Genomic DNA, 22,947 nt, shown 5'->3' with positions numbered 1-22,947 from the left:
CCAGTAACAGTGGTCTCCCTGTCTCCAGGTTCCAGGGGGTCCCAGCAAAATGTGTTAATATAGCATCACAATCATTTTAACTACTTTAACCTTTTTATACTTTGGCATTCAAAAGCAACAGATGTACAAGCTTATAGCGCGGCACCGAGCCCAGTGCTATGAGATTGTAGATCTGCTATTTTTGAAAAATCTTGAAAATTTGTGCAAACCTTTGAATATATATATATTTAAAGCAACCATTTGTAACTCAAATGTTTGCTTCTGCAGGGGTCCCTGGAACAAAATATTTTGAGATTGGGGTCCGCGGCCAAATCATTTTGGGGGTCCTTGACATGAAAAAGTTCGAGAACCGCTGCTTTATATACCCTCACTGCTCGCCCCTCCTCCATCAGCTGATGTGGGTAAATAAATGCCTGAGCTGCTCGTCAGGAAGTGAAGCAGACATCAGTGCACGGATTGGACCCATAGAGCAGAATGTGGAACCAACAACACGGTCTGGCACAAAGCAACCTGCACTGTTGATGGTAATAATACATGTTGTATTATGTAATGGTATGACAAATGTTGCTATTGGCATAATGTTATTGTGTATATCCTTAACGTGAGCGGGTACTATACCAACACAAAGTGTTCAAGATAGCGTTAAGTAGCGTTGCGTTATTATTAGTAAATAAAGTTGTTGTGTTTGTTGTTTGGCGGCTGCGTTACAGCGTGTTGATCACCAGCTTAAGTGGTGGTGATATAAGTGTGTGTGTGTTATTTAGCTCCTGAGATCGATAGCTTTGATAGATCTACGATTCCATGTCGTGTTTTTCCAGCTTGACATGGTGTAACGTTAGCTAACCTCGCTATCTGTAGCTATGCAGCTATCGTTAGCTTCTTCATGGGATGGTTGTTTCATTGTTGTAAAGAAGATAATACATTGATAACGGTGGTTATGTACATCGTCGCGCGACGTCCCCTCCTTCTTGAAAATAAACAGCATATTTTCAACTGAAAAAAGTGTCGTCGCGCAAATATGAATTAATTGTTTTAGGCATAATCACTAGCTGTTACTAAATAACATGTCACTGTGTTTTTTAAAACACTCAAGTTAATTTGTTTTACGTGTGGCTGAGGGGTAACAGGCTAGGTGGGCACTTATAGGGACATCTGGGCACCTCCAATGTAAAATGGGCTATTTTGTCCAAAATGTAAAAACATAACATATTTGGAAAATGTTTTTGAGTAAATTAAAGTATACATGATTAGAACATGCTTAAACATTAGACAAATAAGGTCAAATATTTCTACAATCTCTCAATACCTGTATATCCAATCAGTTTGGGGCATAAACAAGAAGTTGAAGGATAAAATTAAGTCTGATAATGATGTAGTGAAGCCCTACAATGACTGATATTACATAGTATTGCATGCATGGAATTATAGCCTATGTATTGGAATATCAGTCATTCTATTGGTTGTACTGTAAACAATGACTACAACGTTTTTTGTTGTTTTGTTTTGTTTTCTGTTGTTTGTTGTCACTCTTTCAGAACATCAGATTTTATTTGGAACATGGAAGGTGTTGGAAGAGGCCGACCGTGGGGAAAGCTGGTCAGAGTGGACTCCTGTGAGAGCCAGGTGTTGCTGGTCAACAGGGAATGCACGGTTGGCCGTAGGAAAGGTAAATCTGTTTTCTGGGTTAAAGAATATTTGTATTCTCTTTAACCCATTAAGACCTGAGGCCGGTTCTACAAATGCCTTCTAAATCAGTGGTTCTGGTTCTCAAACTTTTTCGTGCCAAGGAGCCCCAAAATGAATTGTATTTGGCCGCACACATTTTTCAAACACTTTCAAGATTTTTTAAAAATAGCATAGGCTATAATAGCAAAAATAGCAGATATACAAGCTCACAGCGCTTCACTTTGTGCTGCGCTGCGAGCTTGTACATCTGATATTTCTGAATAGCCAATGCTAAAATCTAAAATGACACAGATGCTTTCCCGGTGTGGGAAATATTTGAAGCAATTTTTTTAATAATCAGATGCAAACACAACTACAGAAAATAAATAGCCTAAAAAAGTGTTGACCGTTGGAATGTTTTATTTGTTTTCAACCTGTTTTTCTCATAAAAGCTCCATAAAAGTCTGGACAGCACTGTCCTACTACTGCATCACAGACATAGCTAGTCTAGTCTGCCAGTGTCTGGACCATTTAACAGCCCCCCCCCCCCCCCCCCCCCCCACACACACACACACACGCATTCAAGACACAAAGCCTTCTTAATTCACCAAACTTAGACACCCCCTTCTGAGGATAACAAAGGAGTCTATTGCGATCATGTGTGCCGAATATTAAGTAGTTTTTTTTTGTATGGATTTTTACCCATGGTAAGGTTAGGCTTATATCTCCATTGGTTTTGTCTGCTCTGTTGTATTCAGTTTCAGGAGGCTACCACACTACAAAGTAACTGGCCATAGTTAAGTAGCCTAGTAGGCTATCTCTGGGTAGTTGAAAATGACATGAATGAAACATTTATTAATGAGCTTTGACATATAATTATTTTTGACGTATGATTAAAAACAAGCAGCTTTCAAAATGTTTCAATATGCAATAATGTATTATTTGTCGTACAAACTAGTGTACTAGTAGTCTTTAGTATTTTGTCTGGGCGTACTTAGGTTAAAAATTGACATCTAGTGTACATATACACATTTGCCTGTATGTTAAATAAATGGAACATTATTGCAGCATCAAGGAAATGGAATGGATAAAATACAATACGTTATAAAAAAATAACCATGTACAGGAAGAAGAAAGGTTTTTAGATCAGATACAGTATACAACATTATTGCATATGTTCTCAGTATGTGCAAGAACTGAAGGACATTTTGTATCTTTGCCAGGATGTGATCTATCTTTTCCTGCTAACAAACTGGTCTCAGGGGATCACTGCAAAATTATACAAGATGAGCGCTCAGGGCAGGTGTGGCTCGAGGACATGAGGTATGTTGAAATCTGTACTCCACAGTTAACTCCACATGTGGTACAAATTATGACTGTACAATACTCTGTTTTAGGCCTGTTATTAAAATCAAACTTTATTGGTATAACACATTTCAGACGCAAGAAAAAGTGATGTGCTTCACATGAGATGCATGCAAATGCACATTCAAAATACACGCAATCCACACCTTGGTATAGAATTTACTCTTTGTTTATTGTTGCTGGCCCACCTTTTGTTGGTAACAAATCGTTTCATGCTTCCTAATGATTATTATTGAGTTTACACATGCTGTTTAATCAATTTGAACAAGTTGTGTATTATTCCCGGAATAGTTCCAAACTATTATTGTCTCCGCCAGGCCGAAAGGCATGGCCGAGACTATGTTTTGCACCCTGTGTGTGTGTGTGTGTGAATAGCTAATCTCTGGCACTATTGGCCCGGCGCTGCAAAACTATGCACAAACACTCCCTGGATGCCAAACCCAAACCTCTGCCCCAAATGTTTCAGATTGGCTTGTTATAGCGCCACCAGGAGGCTGGCTTTTGTAAAACACATTTTTTGCTATTACTCCTTCAGATTCTGTCAAAAAATCACGCAAATCGGTACACAGTGTCTCTATAGTCATGTGATCAAGATGGATGTGTCAGATATTTCATATTGCATCTTTATTGGCCAACATTGCTTTCCAAAGTTTGCAGGATAGGTGCGTTTTGAACAAAATGCCTCAATGCAGTATCCGATTGCCGTGAAAGGCCAAAGAAGAAATGGCACTCTTTTCCCATTGGCCTATTATAGTGCCACCAGAAGGCCATAATAACCTACCTCACCTGGCGGAGACCTGTGCTCGGAGGAGCACTTTTTCTAGTTGTTAATGAATTACCTTTACCTTAGACATCATTCTGTAATTTGTTCTTAAATGCTGTTAGCCTATGATATATGGAACTGTTTGTGTGTCTTTCTTTAGCACCAATGGCACTGTTATCAACATGTCCCAGCTGGTGAAGAAGCAGACCCACGTGCTGCAGAATGGAGATGTCATCTACTTTGTGTACAGGAAAAATGAGCCAGAACAAAGTGAGTGCATTTTGTGTTTTAGTGGCATTTGCACCTTAGCCAATTGCTATTGGCAAAAAACTCTCTTTTTTTGCTGATAACTCCTATAAAGAGAAGAGTTGTTCATTATTGGTGACTGTACCCACTCTTGTAGATGCCTGAAGTTAGATTGTGATATTCTTTTTTTTCTGTCTTTTTTATTAACTTTGACTGTGTAGTACCACAGCCTCTAGGCACGATAGACCACAATACCATACATATCCTGAGAAAAGCTTAATGATACAGTATTCACACTAAATATTTAACTGTAAAGTCACAGCTTTTAATGTATTTAAAGGTAGGGTAAGTGATTTTCTTTGATTAAAATAAGTGTTAAATAGCTCTATATTCTGATAGTACTCATTGCTATAGAGTGTTTGTTCAGTAAAAGGTGTCTCCTTGTCTCTCCAGCTCTTTATAAAACAGAAAATGCATTTTCATTTCAGTTTCAGTTTCATTTCCAATTTTATCCAATCAGGATAGAGAACTCAATCAGGATATAGAATAAACAAGTGAAATTGGAAGTGATGACACTAAGAAATCAGCAGGCAAAATTGGAACTGGAACACTATAAAAATTAAGCTTAAAAATTGGTACTTTCTCCTGATTGGCTGAGATTTTGACACCTACCATAAAATGTATTTTCTGTTTATTATGTTTAAGAGCTGGAGAGACGGGGAGACTCCTGTTACTGAACAAACACACTATAGCAATGATTACTATCAGAATATAGTGCTTTAACCTTTTAACAAAATACTTTTTGTTTTAACCAAAAAATATCACTTACCCCCCTACCTTTAACATGTAATGTTAAATAAAACCACCTCAGTGTCAGTGTATAAACTGTGCTGTAGATTTATGGGAAGGCATTGTCTATATCAGTTCTAAACTGCAGACACTAAAGCTAAATGCTTTCACGTAATTTGACTCCCGCCATAACGTTATGGCTAATTATAAAATATTTATATTGTTAGTTAAATTCACTCATCACTCATGAATAATATAATTTAATCTTGAGATAAATGAAACGATGTGTTTTGTATCCCCATTGTTTTGTATAATGATAATGATGCATACAAACAATTTATAATGGCGCTTTTCTAGGTACTCAAAGTCGCTTTACGCAAACAGAATAAACAGAATAAAACTATGTAAAGAAAAATGGGATTATGATTAGGTTATATTATTGATATCTTTATGATTTTATATCTTGCATAAAAACACAGCTCTTCATAATCAATGAAAATATATTTTTTCCTTAGATATCGCCTATGTTTACCATTCCATTAAACCGGAGCAACCTGATTCACAAGATAGTGGACGTAAGTAGCCATTCATCTTAACTTCGCTCAACAGCCAGGGTATAACTATTATTCAACAGTTATTTTGGCTTGTCTGGTCTAATATATTGAGATGACAAAACAAAGCACCTCTTTATTTTTTTTCAAAAATGTTTTTATCCCACGATTTTGTAACCCATTTTTTCAGCCAGTGCCAATTGCCTATGTAATCCTGGGCGCTACTCTCCCTCTGCCAGCCTAGGGAGAGACCAGAACTGAGCTCATGCCTCTTTCAATGCATGAGGTGCTAGCAAGCCGCTTATCACCTGACAGGGGGAAGTTTCCCCGGTTGGACGTAGCGCGTGGAAGGAACACGTTATTCCAACCAGTTCCTTTCCCCTCCATCAGGCGCCCCGGCTGAGGCAGTATAGAGACCAGGATTACTGCATGTTTTTTGTGAGAACATGCAAACTCCAAACAGAAAGCACCTCTAATTCAGTTTTACTTATTAGTTAAAACTTACTTTTCTTTTTTTCACTCTTAACAACACTTTTTGTGAGATTTCAATGTTATTTTGTCCAATTTATTCTGTATGGTGGAGTATGTTAATACAAAATACTTTTGGGGTGGTTGTTTTTGGTCTACCTGTGGTTGACAAGTGGTACTACCTGCAGGTCAAATTTTTATTTCTCCTCTGAGCAAGGAGGCAGGCTCTATTAGCACTGGAGACCTGGGTTAAAACCCCGGGAAAGTTACAGAGGGTAGCTTTAAGCGAGTGGTGGAAGAAAGACAAAATTGATGAATGAGAAGTAGTAATGAAAATGGAATCAGCCACAAGTCAAAAGACCAAATGCACACTGTAATCTGTATTTAGCAGGTGTTGGACCAAATGCTGCAGACATTATGGACGAGAGGTCGTCCCACAGACATACTGTTCCATCACCAGACCTGTCTTTCTCAGTGGAGCCGGTGGTTTTGGCAGGACCCCCCAGGCAACAGACTCAGGAGGAACCCCAGCCCTCCACCTCGTCCTCTACCCATCTGCACATGAGTTGCCCTGCTGCAGCTGGCCCTGTTGTACACACTGTCTCCTTTGCCTCGGGTAGGTTCACTCACTGAATCAGTTTTAATTCAACTCAAAGAGTGTAAATGTAGCCAAGTGGACCGTTACGGTTCCATTACTGTGCATCTAAGTTGGCAAAAAAATATTAAAAGTGTTAGAGATGTCATCTTTTAAACATAAGGTTAGATGTTCAAATCCTGCTACAGATGATCATACAATTGTCATTGAACAAGACCTTGAACTTTATTATCTGTTCACTTGGTTAAAGTCAGTGTGGATTAAAGCTTCAGTTAACTGCTTAAAATTTTAGTCACTTTTGAATTTGGATTAATATTCAATTTGTCTCCCCAAGCTAAAGAACCTGTCCCTGCACAAGAGAAATACACTGATATCCAGGAGCCAGAGAGGAAGAGGAGGAAAACAAGCAACGGTCAGTTTATTACGTCTGAAGATTAAGGTGTATGTTAATTATATATTTTTTAAACGCCATGCTTCACATTCACACAGACACACACGCATGAAACCCGTGAACTGCCCAGTACAACCACAGTCTTACTCTGTTGGCCACTGAGCAGCTCCACTGGAGCAGTTTGAGGGTTCAGTCAACTTCAGTGGTGTTGGGGGAGGGATACGTGGTGGCTATTCACCCACCAGATTCTTTTTGCCGTTCTGTATTGTTTGTTTGTTTGTAAACCATTTAACTCATTCACTGCCTAGAACGACTAAAACGACTTTTGTCCCCTAAGCCCTGCCTGCCTAGAACGACTAAAACGACTTTTCTTTTTCTTTTTTAAATTTGACCCAAAGACCAAGGAGATATGATTTTTCGAAGATCTAGACTCCCATCCACTTCCTTGTTAACTTAAAACTTAAAAATTCTGTATCTCGGCTCCTGAGTACTTTTTTTTTTTCAATGAAAAATCTCTGGCAGTGGGCAAACGCGGCCAGAAATAATTCAGGCAGTGAATGAGTTAAAATGTCTTTTAAAAAAACAGAGAAAAAAGAAGTGACAAATAATACTGTTACAAAATACACAGTTAATATCCGCTCTTCCAACATAACTAAATTCTGTTGTTGTTTTTTCCAGACAAGGGTTGTGATTTGAGCCTCCCACACTCATCCAGTACTGAAGCTGTAGGTCCACCCAAGGGAAGCCTTCAGGACCTGCTGGGTAAGGCTCCAGTGGAAGGCACCAAGACAGACAAGATGGAGGAGTCTTTAACATGTATCATCTGTCAGGATCTACTGTACGACTGTGTCAGGTATGACTGCAAAATTACACCAGGCTGAAATATATATACTGAAACTATGGTTTTCCTAGTTCAGTTGAAGAATGTTGGTATGACTGGAATATTGAAATATCTCATTTCATAATCACTGACAATATTTCTTTTCAGTTATGCATGCTTGTTTCTCTGTAAAAAGAGAAATGAAAGATGGATTACTATAGAATATGTAGGTAGATGGATATGTATTATAGAATATGTGTAGATGGATGCACTTACACACTTTCCCAGACAGATCCTGTTTTTTAGCAATAGCAATTTATTTTTAAATCGTGAAAGTTTGTGCAAATCTTTTGAATATATATATATATATATATATATATATATATATATATTTTTTTTTTTATTTTTATTTTATTTTTTTATATAAGCGATTGCTTCTGGGGATTCTACAGATGTCTTCTAAATCCTAACATTTTTATTTTTTTTAAACCTATGTTTCTATATAAGTAGTTCTGAAACTTTTTCATGTCAAGGACCCCCAAAATTATATGTGTTTGGCCACGGACCCCCATCTCAAAATATGATGTTCCAGGGACCCCCAGAGGCAAAGATTTGAGTTAAAAAATGTATTTATTCAAAGATTTTCACGATTAAAAATAAATAAATAGCCAAAGACATCTTAAAATGACACAGATGCGTTCCCTTACCGGTCTTAATAGGTTAAGTTGTAATTGTCTACTGTTGTCCCCCAGCCTGCAGCCCTGCATGCATACCTTCTGTGCAGCCTGTTACTCAGGCTGGATGGAGCGCTCGTCTCTGTGCCCCACCTGCCGCTGCCCTGTGGAGAGGATACGCAAGAACCACATCCTCAACAACCTGGTGGAGGCCTACCTCATCCAGCACCCTGGTTAATATAGATTCTGTACTCTTTAACCACCCTTATTAGTTGACCAGACTCCCCTAGGGCTCTGTACTAGGGGCCCCTCCTGTTTTTGTTCTACATTAAATATTGTCCGGCACAAATACACAATCTACAAGCTCACAATAGGTTGCAACGTGTTTACGTGTCGCGACAATATTAATAAAAATATGTTGGGTCTATCGTTATCCCTACAATAGGCTATGACATAACATTACTTTGTGTAATTAGTGAAGATATACTAAACTGTCAAGGACAAAGACATGTTTCAAATGTTTTAATGAATGCTTCCATTTCTTTTTTCTCTTTTTCTTTTTTTAAGCAAACCGACATAAAGTAGAAGAGAAACCTGAAATTCATAGTGTACTACGTTCATGTTATTTGTCTATGACTATGTTGACATGGGCCAACATCCAATTGAATATATAATTTGAGGGATTGATGTTCTGCATATATGTACATATTTATGTAGAGTATAGTCCATGAGCCAGACAAGATTTCATTTTCGAAAGAGTGGGCAAAACCATACCTATATTAAATTGTTCATAGGGTCAATACGAGTAAATAAATATATGATAACCTTTCCACAGGAGTAGCTTTTTCATGGTTATCACACATTTTGTTATTTCCCCATACGTACATGACAGCTGAAAAAGTGACAAAATTTAAAAAAGAGTTATATGAAACTTCCTGAGTTGATTACTTACATGAAGACAATGATTTATCGTATTACAAGTTTTCTGAAATTGTATATTTAAATATGCAAATTAGGCATTTAGTTCATGAGCCAGAGCCCCAAAATTGAGCCAGATATTGAATTGAATATTCCCTCGTTAACTCATTTTCTGCCAATAATGCATATATGCGTTCTTTGGAATCCATCACTTGCCTGCCAATAACGCATATATGCGTTTTTAGAAAAAAAATTGACCCAAAGACCAAGGAGATATGATTTTTCTAAGATCTAGACTCCTATCCACTTCCTTGTTAACTTAAAACTTAAAAATTCTGTATCTCGGCTCCTGAGTACTTTTTAATTTCAATGAAAAATCTCTGGCAGAAAACTGCAAAAAATCTGAAATAACTCTGGCAGGTTAAGTGTTAAAAGCCTTTGACTCCAACATCTTAACAAAATGAAATAAGTATGTTGACTCTGGCTTTGTCCAATTTTCCAATGTTGATTCTGGAAAGTTATGCAAATGTGGGCATATTTTCCTAATGTGTGATTTTCATATTTAAATATACAATTTCAGAAAACTTGTAATACGATAAATCATTGTCTTCATGTAAGTAATCAACTCAGGAAGTTTCATTATGATAACTCTTTTTAAAATGTTGTCATTTTTTCACCTGTCATGTACGTATGGGGAAAATAACAAAATGTGTGATAACCATGAAAAAGCTACTCCTGTGGAAAGGTTATCATATATTTACTTACTCGTATTGACCCTATGAACAATTTAATATAGGTTTGGTTTTGCCCACTCTTTCGATAATCATTGCTCAATTTTGGGGCTCTGGCTCATGGACTAAGTAGCTGCAAGTTCGACATGAAGCCATGCATGTTATCCATTCCAACTGTATTTATAGAGCACATTTAAAAACGGTGAAGGTTAGTGTGCTACAAATAAGACATTTATTTTCTGATTGCATCTGTATTGTTTGGATGTGGACAATTATTAGCTGTGTGTATGTCCGGTCACAGAGAAGTGTCGCAGTAAGGAGGACCTGAAGAGCATGGACAGCAGGAATAAGATCACTCAGGACATGCTGCAGCCGAAGGTGGAGCGCTCTCTCTCTGATGAGGAGGGGAGCTCTGACTATCTCTTTGAGCTCTCTGACAACGACAGTGACGCCTCAGACATCAGGTAAACACTATCTGTTGGTGCGGAGTGAAGAAACTGTACTAAAAGAAACAAATCAAAATCTCTCATCTATTTATATACACACACACAGAGTATACTGTCTGTGTGTGTGTGAGACTTTAGTCATATTAATTGTATTATGCAGATTAGTCATATATTATGCACTTTATGCCTCTCTCTTTTTATGAGATGACTATTAACTATATATTTTAACTGCAATGATGAGCCTGCCCTGCACAACTAAGAATTTCATCCACCTTACTTGTAATGTGATGTGACGATAAAGATTGATTCTTGTGTGTGTGTGTGTGTGTGTGTGTACGTACGTACATACATGCACACATACATGTACATGCACATGCAGTTAACAGTCTCATCTTGATGGATCTTTGGCCACATGTGCAACCAAAATCCCTAAGTGTAAATAGAAACCAATGTATTGAATTAAATACCAAAACAAACCAGTAATACCAAACGCTGTGTTTACACTGTTACATCAAAAGTGGTGACCCAGGCTGCTAATGCAGCCTGACCGCGTGTCACAGGTTCGAATCCTGACCTTTACTGCGTGTCACTCGCCATCTCTCTCTCTCTCCCCGTTTCCTGTTAGTCTACTGTGTACTATCAATAAAGGAAGCAAAAGCCAAAAAAATATATTGGTAGCAATTATGAAGTATTATAATACTTGACATTATAAGTCATTATAACATGCTGTATAGTGTGTTATGATTGCATTATACGTTGTTATGAATATTTATAACTGTAATCATCACGTGTTATAAGCATAATACAATGCATTTATACTTGAACGTATAAGTCATTATAACAAGCTTTATAATGTGTTATGGTTATGCTTGTAAAGCATTATGATTATTTATAAGCTCTTATAAATATGATTATAAAGGATTATGATCAGCATTACAATGCCTTATAAGTATGTGTATAATGCGTTATACACATGGGATGCATAGCAAGTGCTACCCTGCTAGCGGTACATTTGTTGATAGGTCAACAATTGTTGTGTGACATACGCCATCTGCGACTGTTGTGGACAGAGACCAGCTCATTATTTATTTAATGCCACTGGTTAATTTTATGCACACTAGATCAGGTACACCATGACAATTAAAACAGCAGCCGCTAGAGTATTTCTATGTGATTGCCCCATTATGCTGTGTTTTATGGCTTTGCAAATAAAATGAGTTGAGTCTCATGATAATATTTAACTCTATGGTATTGGTATTTAAATTCACAAAAACATCTTACATTTGACTAGAAGTTTAGTAAAGCAATACAGAAGAATAAAATCATGAGGTCTTTGCCAATACCCAGCCCTAGCATTTGATCACTTTGGTTTCTGCACTGATAAACTATTGTATTCTCCAACTAAAGCAAACTACCTTTTTCAGTGACCGAGGTCTCCTGATAAGCTCTCTCCTGATAATCTCTGTGTATGTCTTGACCCCAGTCAGCAATTTATGATATGCAGACAGTGTCCTGGCTACAAGAAGGACAGCCATCAACTGCTGTTCCCCTGGCTCGCTGATTCTCCTGTCCCGCCAGCTCTCTCATTTCCACCCACCATGACGGCCACAGCCGCCACACAAGGCCCCGAAGAGAGCCCTGGGAAACGAACTGGAGAAGAGCCGTCAACCTCCTCCGAGGTCACTGCAGGTATGTTTCCTGTTGAAGGCCTGCTGGATACCAGTTGTTTCTTTCATATTTTCCTTATTTGCTGTTGTAAAATGTGTTCTAAAATAATAAACATTAAAATAAACACATTATTATGCAAGATATAATGTATTTATTTGGTTTTGATGAATTTGCCTGTAAGAATTATTTTTATTGCATTCACTGCAGTTTTATTTTAACATCCAGGCTATTTGTAAAAACAGCAACGATTCCAAATGAAGTGTTTCCCTTATTGCTGATGTGCTTGGTTTTCGACAATGATTTATCGTGGAAACGAGAGTCAGGAGTCGGACATGCAAAGGCTGTATTTTTTGTAAGATGACAAGGGCAATGTACCACACTATTTATATATTATTATAATATGCCCATTATAATATCTAACGTACCATTATTGCCTTGAAGGGAATGTGTTCCACAAAGACTAGAGCATAAAGACACGATGGCGCAGTAACATAAAAAGTACCGTAAGCATACAAAATATGGAAGACTATAAAATGTGCCAACAACAGTTTGAAAGTACAAACATTCGATTGGGGATTTTATTCACTTGGAAGATATGAAATCAGAGAGAAGACCACATTGGGGTTGACGGTAGAAAAATATTTGATTTCAGGCCAAAAGACATGGGACTTAGTTTGTTGCAGTAATCCAGAGAATCTCCTGCATCCTCCAGCTCCTCTACTTATCCACTCAATACATTAAGTCTGTTTTTGCATTTTACACTTGTGCAGGCGTTTGACTACAACCAACATGTTACTCAGTTGACAGACAATATATGTAGGTTATTCCAGTAGAAAAATAAGTAAAACTAAAGTCACCCTCCATGCAATTTTACTTCCTGTTGCCCGTTTAATTCTCACCAAATCATACTTCATGCTGCTATGGCAACTAGGCCTGTCACAATTATTACATATAATATGATCACAATGATTTGAGATTATTACAATTTTGCATTATCGTTCCATCAAGATATTGTTTGTTTCAAATATTTAAAAAAGAATAGCGGAAATAGCAGCTCTACTAGGCTAGCTCAATGCAAGGCATTGTAAGCTTGTAGATAGACAATTTTTTTGGGGAATGTGTAAAGTTATTAAATATATCGGTCATTGTTTTTAATATTGTTTATTTGTCATATCTGCCCTGTGCAATTTGTGTTTACGAAGCCTAAAAGCCAATCAGAAATATAATATTTATTAATATGTTCAACCACTGCCAAAAACGCAATTAAATCGTTAATTGCAATTATTTGTCTGACAAATGGTCTGATTTGATTCTCACAGGGACACAAAGGTGACGTTGAAATTCAAGGTCAAATCTTGATTGTCTCGCAAGGGAAATCATAGAACAGCGACGTCTCGGCGCATAGTTTTGAGGTGGAAAATTACTCCCCTCCACCTTTTGCATTATGACATGTATTTTGAAGCCTGTTTCTTGTGTGCCTCAGACACTGCTCCTCAGGAGTACAGGTGTCCTCCTCAGGGCTGCCACGTCATCTGCACCTGCTGCCTTCAGCCGATGCCAGACAGACGTGGTGAACTCGGCAGCCAGCAGGTCCCTGCTCAGCAATGTGAGTGTCTGGGCCGATTGTGTTGACTGAATGTGTGCGTGTGGTTCAAGGCGTTTATTGTCACATGCACATACAATACAGCTGGTAGCAACATTGAGATAAAGAATTTGACTGGGGTCTAACGGCATATAGCTTCCCTGTGGATCTCTGACATCATATTGATGAGGTCATATTGATGTCACCAGAGTGGGACTCCATATTTGGGCATGACTGAAAAGTATTCTGACAGCTTGTCTGTGAAGACTATAACAAAACAGCTATAACTATTCAGTTAAACTTCTTGACCTACTGGCAGTGTTAAAAAGAAATCTGACATTGATTGGTCAAATTTTGTCTGTATCCATTTCTACTTATGTATTCCTGCCTGTTGCATTCCCTGACGAACAAACCTACAGTACATAGTTGTCATTACCCTCATTTCGATGTTTTGTGTGTGTCTGTACTCTGTAGGTATGTTGTGCCAGCGGCCATTCTGTCATATCTACTGGGGCTGCCAGAGGATTGGCTGTCAAGGTTGCCTGGCCCTTTTTAGCGGTAAGTCTACCCCCCCCCCCCCCCCCCCCCCTCCAAATCTAAATGACTGCGCACAGAGCGCAGATCTGTGCCATGCCAGGTTACCTACCCAGGGCTGTGTCAGTCGTGGGGTGCTGCTGTGAACATGAGGAAGCTGCGGGTGGGAATAGTTTGTTGTACAACAGACGTTGTACGTTTGCATTTGTGGTGCCCGTTATGGGCAGAAGTGAAAGGGCTTTTGGAGGTGTGCTCTATAGTGGCCTCTCAACATGAGGGTCCTGTTGATTATACATGGAATCCATGTTGATTATAATTACAGTCTTATGATGCAACTAACCCATTATTTCTTTTACAGAGCTCAATCTAACAGATAAATGCCTAGATGGTGTTCTGAACAGCAATAACTACGAGTCTGAGATCCTCCGGGTGAGTCGGACCTTCTTTCTGATTGTTATCGTGATCCTGTCTAGCTGAATGGGTAGAGAGCATGGGGCTAATATTGTCACTGTCAGAGTTACTGCCACTGACAGTTACCACTGTCAGTGGCTAGAGCACTGCTAACAATGCCACTGTCTGAGCTAAGCAATAACTCATGAGTCATGACAGGTTGTTATATATTGCGATTATATTATTATTCAGATACTGTGTATAAGGAAAAAAAACAAATGTATGTCCTTGTAGAACTACCTGTCTTCCAGAGGGATGTCTTGGAAGGACATGCTCAAGGAGGCCCTACAGGGTTTACAACAAGGAATCTACTATCTGTCTGGTAAGAAAGTAACAAATCTTTATTTCTTAATCAAATAACGTGTAGGAGTCCTGGTGGCATTTTAAGATCGTATTGATATTTAACAGAGATCCGCTATACTTTTACAAAGCTGTATACTGATGTACCCTATTAGAAAAAGGAGTGAATTAATGGAGTATAGTTTCATTTAAAACAGGCCTGAAAATCCACCTTTCTGGAGGCCAAAGGGGGAGGTAAATCTCACTTCTCCCATAGAAAGGTGATGGCATTCACAGCCTTCAACCCCCCCCTTTTGTGTACTGTATAATGTTTAGGGCTGCAACTATTGATTATTTTATTAGTGATTATTCTATCAATAACTTTTTTGATTAATGTTGTTTACAATAAAAACATTTATATCAATGAATCAACATACAATTTTAATTGTTTTTGTATTGTATCATAATACATTGTGAGTTTGTAGATGTGCTATTTTGTATTTATTTTATTTAAATTGATTCGTTTTTTATAATTTATTAAATGGATTTGTTCGATAATTGTTGCACCCTTAAAACAGTAAGTCTTCTCATTTTATGTTGTAAAATACTCACTTAAGTGACCTCGGATCTTTCAGATTATCGCATTAATGCAAATGTCACCGTCTGCTTCTGCTGTGGCCTGCGGGGCTTCAAGGAACTGGCCTACAAATACAGACAGAACATCCCTGCTTCTGACTTGCCAGGTAGGAGACACCATAGTATTGTGTTCTAATTAAGGCATGCATGTATTTCTTTTAGATCGTACAGTGGAGTGAGACAGGACAGAGTTGGTAGAGAAGCAGAGTGACATGTCATACAGATCAAAGTCAGAGTTTACACTGTCCACAGTAATAGTCGGCACACTACAGTAACTGGTTGAGCCTGCTCTCCTAAAATGCTTTGAAGATATTTTTAGTGGTTCAGTTATTATGCCAAGTTTTGAATTTGAATTTGCCACATTACAAGCCTGTGGTACTTCCTTTTAAACTACAAATGAAAATTTTAATAATATCCAGGTATTTTAAATATAAGAGAAAGATTGAAAAGTCTTGAAATACACCCCCTCAAACAAAGGCTTATGCCTATAAAGTGTAAGTAGAAGATTCCCTATGTACAGGGTTAAACCAAAATGAACAACAACCAATAGTCCAGCGCAGAGGATGACACCATCCTGGTGTAGGGTGTACACTATATATATATATTTTTTTTTGTATCACTATAAATTGCTTGAGCTCAGGTGAAAACATTGTTAGCCTTCACTTGGCTGTAAAGGCTGTAATATACCCTAGGTGTGTCGTGAGCCATACACTTTAAATGTGTCTGATTTAGATTAGAATTTGAGTAATGACTTGATTTAATATTTGATTGCCAGCATCTGTAACATCTCGTCCTGACTGTTACTGGGGACGGAACTGTCGCACACAGGTGAAGGCGCATCACGCCACGTAAGTTCAATTCCAGATTGTTCCAGTCTGAGACGTCAGACACGTATGACTCCATATTTTGGCAAGGTTTCAGCCCGATCTGACCATCATTGACAAGACCTACATTATATGATTTTAATTTAATATTTCAAAAAATATATTGAACATGTGAAAAGAAATGCATGGAGGTACTTCCTTGGCCTACTAGCAGCTTGCACAATACATTTGACAGACACACACACACACACACACACACACACACACACACACACACACACACACACACACACACACACACACACACACACACACAGATGCTCTAGTAGTTGGCTCACATCCTACACCACACTATAAAAGTGTTGAGTGGCCAAGACGCACTATACAGCCTGGCTGCCTGTGAGCATGTCCATTAGTGGAAATGGTGATCTTTATAAATACTTAATCTATATGTACAAAAGTGCAGCATGAGCAGTGATTTGTCTAATTTGTAAGGGACAGTCGGATATACAATACTGTGCAGACAGCCATGGACACACAGGCCACACCATAAAAAGGTTAATACATTATTTTAGTTTAAATGGGTACCTTCAGAATGTTGCAGGTCGTTAAACCATTTCCCCAGTAGAGGGAGGCATTGCATCAATTGGTCCTGCTTCCTCCATACCTGCAAGCTAGTTATGTGGGCTCAAGTAGATGCTACTGTTGGTTTGTTACCCGGGAACAAAGTATAGAACCCCAAGAGACGACACAAAATTGGTCGTTCTGTGACAACACAGCACACGGCAGTAGAGCTCCTCATGTTTAATGCCTCTACTGAAATGGTCTGTATTGAACAAGGAAAACATATTGTAAATAATGCATACTACTATAATTATTTACTCACTAAAATCAAATGTACGAATGAATCAAAGCAGAAATTCTCTGAAATTTTGTTTATGTAGATTCAGGTTTTCACACTAATATGGTGGCAGCGCTGTCACCATAAGCACTGAAGTGCTTCTCATCTTAGTTTTCCATACTCTTTCCCCCGGGTCAGGTACATTCCACCTGTGTTCCAGTAACCTCAAACCTAACCTTGTGGTAGAGGAGTATTGAAGCTGCTACTTGCATTTCAATACGAAATCCCAAAACAATATGTGTGTATTTTGGAGAGAATATAGCAGTGTTCAAAAGCATAATCACTTCAAACCTGTAATGTGCTTTACTTGAGTGTCTGCCATTGTTGTCTAAATCAGTAAAAAAAAAAAAGAGTGTATAATGGTGAGAATAACTGTTTCTCTGTTGCTTTTGTGTTTTGATTTGTGACGTGCAAGGCTCTAAAATATTTCCTTTTCTTCGGTTTGATTTCAGGAAATTCAACCATATATGTGAGCAGACTCGCTTCAAGAGCTGAAGGGACAGGACAACTCATTCAATACATCTCTGCAGCTTTAGGGCACGGTTACACATGTGCTTCATATGCGTTGTGGCCAACACAAGCCAAGGCTTAAGATGTGTCAGTCTTGCAGAAGTGTCAGTTTTCGGGTGTGTACCGTAGTTCCTTTGACTTACACATTGGAGTGGTTGGCTCACTGAAAGAAAACTACAAGCGAAATGTCTGCCAAGTGGGGTCAACAATGGCACTTCTTTCCTGATTGAAGTGAACGGGGAAGCTGACACTTTTGATGCATATGTAGCACATGTGTGACCGTGCCTGAAGGAGACAAATCTCCAGTATTACCCACTAATCATTGGAAGAGATATTTCATGTAGTCAGAAGAAAGGGACGTCATTCAACAGCGAGAATATTTTTTACAAATGTAGTTCCATTTTGGCCCAAGCTTTCATCAGTGCTATAAAATATATATTAAGCACTTGTTAAAGTGGTGTCAGTGTCTAATGTGAACCCACTCTTCCGACTAAACTGTAATGCAAGGACTGTGCACCAACAAATCGAAGCACAACGGCCTACCTACATGTACATATATTTCCCGTAGTCCATATCTGCTGCAGAGCAATGAGAAAATAGTTTTTCTTTCTTTATTAAATCTAATAGATTTGTACTATACTTAATGGCAAAATGCCTCCAAGGGCGTTTTGCCTGTTATGCATTGACCTGTTGCAACAATTACAATCACTTACAACCAATGTGCATACAATTTGGGGCATGTCAATTAATGCTATGGACCCTAAACAGTTAAAGCTGCTCATGATTGAGACCAGGTGTGGGGAATTAACACCAGCCATCAGCCCCAAAGGCTAGTCATTTTTTGCAGTGGCATGTATATATTTTTGTGCACTGTCCCTCACTTTGGCAGGTAACCAGCAAAGAATTTTTGATGGAAATTTGTTTGGCTGAGACTGTGGCCTATCACCTTTTTAATTTCAACACCTTAACCACCTGGTCGCAAAAGACAAGTACTGTAAGTTTTAAATCAAAACTTATCAAGAAGCGAGAAAAGCAATCTGTATGGACTAAGGCCATCTTATGTGTATTGAAAGGCATGCTACTGAGCTGTTTTATATACTTTTCTGTCTTCCTGTGCCTGAGTAGTTGAGATTATGAAAATGAACAATCTAGTAATTATATTGTACTTGTGATGTTATAATAAGTGTATTAGAATTTTTCATTTGGAACAATAATCTAGGGCTTCCTACAACAGACATATTCCTGAGGACATAACGAGGAGTTCAAGCACATCTTTTTTTCTATGCATTTAGGCGGATTGGAGGATGTTTGCAATTCAAATGTGAAGAGCAGTAACTCCATATTATTTCTGAAGACACAAGCTGCTAACATCACCAGTATTGCTCACTTAAAACAATCTATTAACAAGGAAAAGGATGTCTTGACTTTTTATGGAGTTCACCTGTTTTATTGGTGGTGGTGAGGTTCCCTTGAGGGACATGGGCTTTCCCAGACAAGGGGAGAAAATCCATGTCGAAGCTCAAAGCCCCCCCACAAACATACATAATAGGGTATAGACAGGCAATCCCATGTGATAGTTGTGTAGGATTTTGTGTCTGAGAAGAGGGATCAGAGTAATGTGTTGAAATGGCTGCAGTCATATCTGAGAGCATTGGGAGGCCCTCGCTTGTATGCTTTGCTCGGGATAATCAACTGCAAGCTGATTAGAGTAGCGCATTAAAAAGAGTCACTTTCTCACACCCCAGTAGTAGTAGTAAGGGCCAGGGCTGTTTAGAATGTACAGTTTTGTTTAAAGAGCATAGAATAGTTATGAGGTAACTGAACTAGGCTCTTATTGGGAGGAAATTATTGGTTGAATATGTTGATTTTTCAGCTGATCTGATGATTCTAGTTGTAGTTGCATAGACTACAAGGAATGGAAGGTTGTTTTGCAATGGCAGGTTGTCTTGCTGAAACTCCAGTTCAGGAATTCGTATGTGCCAATATGATAAGCAAATAATGGTGTTCTCAGCACAGTTGGTGTGCTTTTTGTTCTAAGGTAAAATTATGTTCAGGGGTATTTCTATGTTTCCAGTGTGTATATATTTTATTTTTTTTAAGTAGGAGGGTGGGTCTCTACAAGTTTTGCTTGGGACCCACATTTTACCCTCTCGATGATGTCATGCCCCAAATTCTAACGTTATAGTACATGACCCAGTGTGTAAATTGCTCTTATGCTGCGTTCATGTGGTCCTCGGGAACTCAGAAGTTCCAACTGTGGCAAAATGTCTTTTCGTTGGCCAACACACAAGTTGCTTCTGCCATGGGTTCACACACCGCACAATAGGGATGCTGGGGCTCAAGTGGTTAACCATTGATCGATTGATTGAATACTTTATTAGTAAAAAAATGTAAACGGAATGGATGTACAGTAAAACACATGGGCTAAAAGGATAACACGAAAAAGTCCTGGGGACCACAGACATTATTTTCTGCATAAACCCTATGGTACACTACGTGAACTCTGTTTGAGGTTTTAGGCCTGATGTTTGAACTGATGTTTTTATTCTGACTTGGCACTAGTGGTTGTTTGCAGTTGGTCGGGAGGAGAGAAAAAAGATGGACCTTATTTAAAAAGCTGATGTCCACGGCTCCTTTGCAATGTTTGCAATTGTTTGTTTTCCTCCACATTTCTTATGTCCAACAGAGGTGAAAGATTACAACTTGTGTCATAACTTTGCAACTCGTGTATCAAAGATTTCTCTGTCTTTCTAACACCGTTGATCTAATTTGTAAGCCCGTTTATGTGTCATTTCCTGGTTCCTGGAAATGTGTTCGTATGATATACCCGACACCACATGAACGCAGGATTAGTCTGTGACCCTGTGGGAATGTCTTGTGACCCACTTTTGAGTTCCAATCCACTGGTTGAGAAACACTGTACTGGAATATTGGATTGTATGGTATTAGTGGATGTAATGATTTTGATGGGTTTTGTCAGAGGTCAAATGCTAACTTAAAACAAATCCATTTTCCATGGGTCTTGTATAACTGTATTCTACTGGGTGATGTTTGCTGGTGGTTCTTCCACGTGTCAGTGTTCCAAATTCTATGTTAACGAACACTGTTCTCATGGCATACATTTCTTTCTCCTCTGGATTTATCTGTATGACACAATTTCCAATTTTCCGAGCGTGTTCATACCTCCAAAACCCTTGTTATTAAACCTGTGTCCTGCTGATTTGGACTTGTTTTATAAAATCAGCCTATTGTTTCTGGACTATTCTGGGCTAGCTAGAATGGCAAGATGTTTTAAAGATACTTTCTTTTTATGAGGGGTGGAAAAGGATATTTACAATAAAATATGGTTCTTCCCGGTAAATTATTAGTGAAAGCAGGTAGATGATACTGGAGTGTTTATATATGCAAGTCTCTGATAGCTGTTGGGATCAGGAAAAAACTCATGTTGGAACAAAAATAGATGTCTTAAATGGGATGTAGTACATTTTGTATAGCTGTATATGTACCACATGTCATATGTTATAGCAAGGCTTTTTAAATATCTTGATTTTCTTTATTGTGAGTCATTACGTAATTATTTTTAGATGGGGAAGATGTAGTTAAGATCAAGATGTCTAAATTGTTCGCAAGATGCGTGTTTACATACAATGAGGGCATTTGTGCATAACTCAGCTCACATACCATCTGGGATTCTCCATTCATGTCTTCAACGTCCTAATATGATCTTTTTTGTAAAAAGCATGGTAGAGATTTGTTTGACTGTGTGTCAACAATTACAAGGAGAGCTCCTTTTGCAGTATATGTGAACCTTATACTCGAGCTGAAGCTCTCCGTTTTCTAGTTTGTAACAGAATGCAAAGAGTTTAATTCTGTAATTGGATCCATCTTTGTGGCCAATGTGGGTGGAGGAATTGATGGCATCGTAACAAAGGGGTAGAAGGTAACTCAAGTCCTTGCTTGATAAGACAGGGTCCCCTCAACTTCAGAAAAATGTCATGAGACTTAAGGTAATTTTTCTACCCCTCTCACAAAAAGGGATAATATAGCATTTTTGAAATGGAGCCCCTAAAGTCCTTTCCTGCTTGTGGAAATAATCACAACCCGATTTCTCTCTGGGGTGGGTAAAAAGAGGTGGGATGTAAGGGTGAGGCAAGGTGAAGTAGAGTGCGGTGGGGGCTAAGAATGGGCACTTCTTTCCTGTCCCTCAGCGTGAGTTCCTGAGTTAATTTGTGAGGTGGTAGTGTCCCCCCCACCCCCCCAAGTTCGTGGTGGGTTCACACTGGCATTCCTTAGCAGCTCAGGCCTTCATCAACACAAGCCCAGCAGCTTTTGCTCTGCCCCCTTCCTCTCACTGCCTCCTCCCTCCCCTTACTTGGAAGCAGCTGAGTTTTAATTACTCCCTACAGGAGGAGATCTGGGCACCCTAAGCCAACAGCAGTCCCCAAGCCGCCTCGATCAGGAATGGGTGTTAGGAGGCTTTGGAAGGGGTTCATTGCATTCTTCCCCTGCCCCGCCCAGAGGGGAAATACACCGCATCCTGGGGCAAATATTTACTCACTTTTGTGTGAGAAAATCTGGACTGAGCTCTGCTCCTAACAGTAGTTTGAAATTCTACCTCATTTTAGCTCCTTGAGGAAGATGGAGAACAATCCGATTTGAACTTTCTGTTCCATAGACGTGCGTGAGTCGGGGAAAGATTGGGCACGTAGAGCAGCATTGACTGTAATTCAAGGCCGGGCACAGCGCTCTCACAAGACTCCCAAGTCTTCACCTATTGATGTCTGGGGATAGCATGGTTTATGCACTGCACTATTTGAGCAATTAGTCACTCAAATCAACTTTTAATATCGTTTTATCGCTATAGTCTAGAATAGCACTAGAGACAAAGTAGAAATGCAGACTTTTTGAAGGAATGGACATTGGCACTGGTTCGATGCCTGGTCCCTGTACATTGTATTAGCCATGCTAAAATGTCTTCTAAATGCATATGGTTTTAACATGCCTGGTAACGTGCACTAATAAAAGATTGATATAGCTTTGTCTGTGTAAATGATTGCCCTGCTTTTAGTGTGTTCAGGTGATGGAGTGATGATGTGGAGTAGGAAGTTAATTCTTCTATCCTGGGATTTTTTCCCCATGAA

The 22,947-nt window shown here is 38.8% G+C and overlaps 1 protein-coding gene across 2 annotated transcripts; it reads left to right on the top strand.

Moving 5' to 3' along the window:
• Positions 1-421: 421 nt before the first annotated feature.
• Positions 422-22,816, top strand: chfr (checkpoint with forkhead and ring finger domains, E3 ubiquitin protein ligase). Of its 2 annotated transcripts, none has more exons than XM_084055791.1 (18): positions 422-524; positions 1,536-1,666; positions 2,889-2,988; positions 3,954-4,063; positions 5,344-5,403; positions 6,239-6,463; positions 6,777-6,854; positions 7,512-7,686; positions 8,406-8,560; positions 10,278-10,440; positions 11,906-12,111; positions 13,574-13,696; positions 14,147-14,230; positions 14,565-14,635; positions 14,891-14,978; positions 15,571-15,678; positions 16,347-16,419; positions 17,749-22,816. In XM_084055791.1, exons 2-18 carry the CDS (start codon positions 1,558-1,560, stop codon positions 17,789-17,791), a joined length of 1,971 nt encoding a protein of 656 aa, XP_083911917.1. In that variant the 5' UTR covers positions 422-524; positions 1,536-1,557; the 3' UTR covers positions 17,792-22,816. The 2 variants fall into 2 exon arrangements, with proteins under 2 accessions (XP_083911917.1, XP_083911916.1); XM_084055790.1 differs by having other exon boundaries at positions 6,236-6,463.
• The last annotated feature ends 131 nt before the right edge of the window (positions 22,817-22,947 follow it).

This window comes from Gymnoscopelus microlampas (assembly GCF_963454915.1).
Source record: "Gymnoscopelus microlampas genome assembly, chromosome: 4".
NCBI lineage: Eukaryota > Metazoa > Chordata > Actinopteri > Myctophiformes > Myctophidae > Gymnoscopelus > Gymnoscopelus microlampas.
This window is presented reverse-complemented; position numbering and strand designations above follow the sequence as displayed.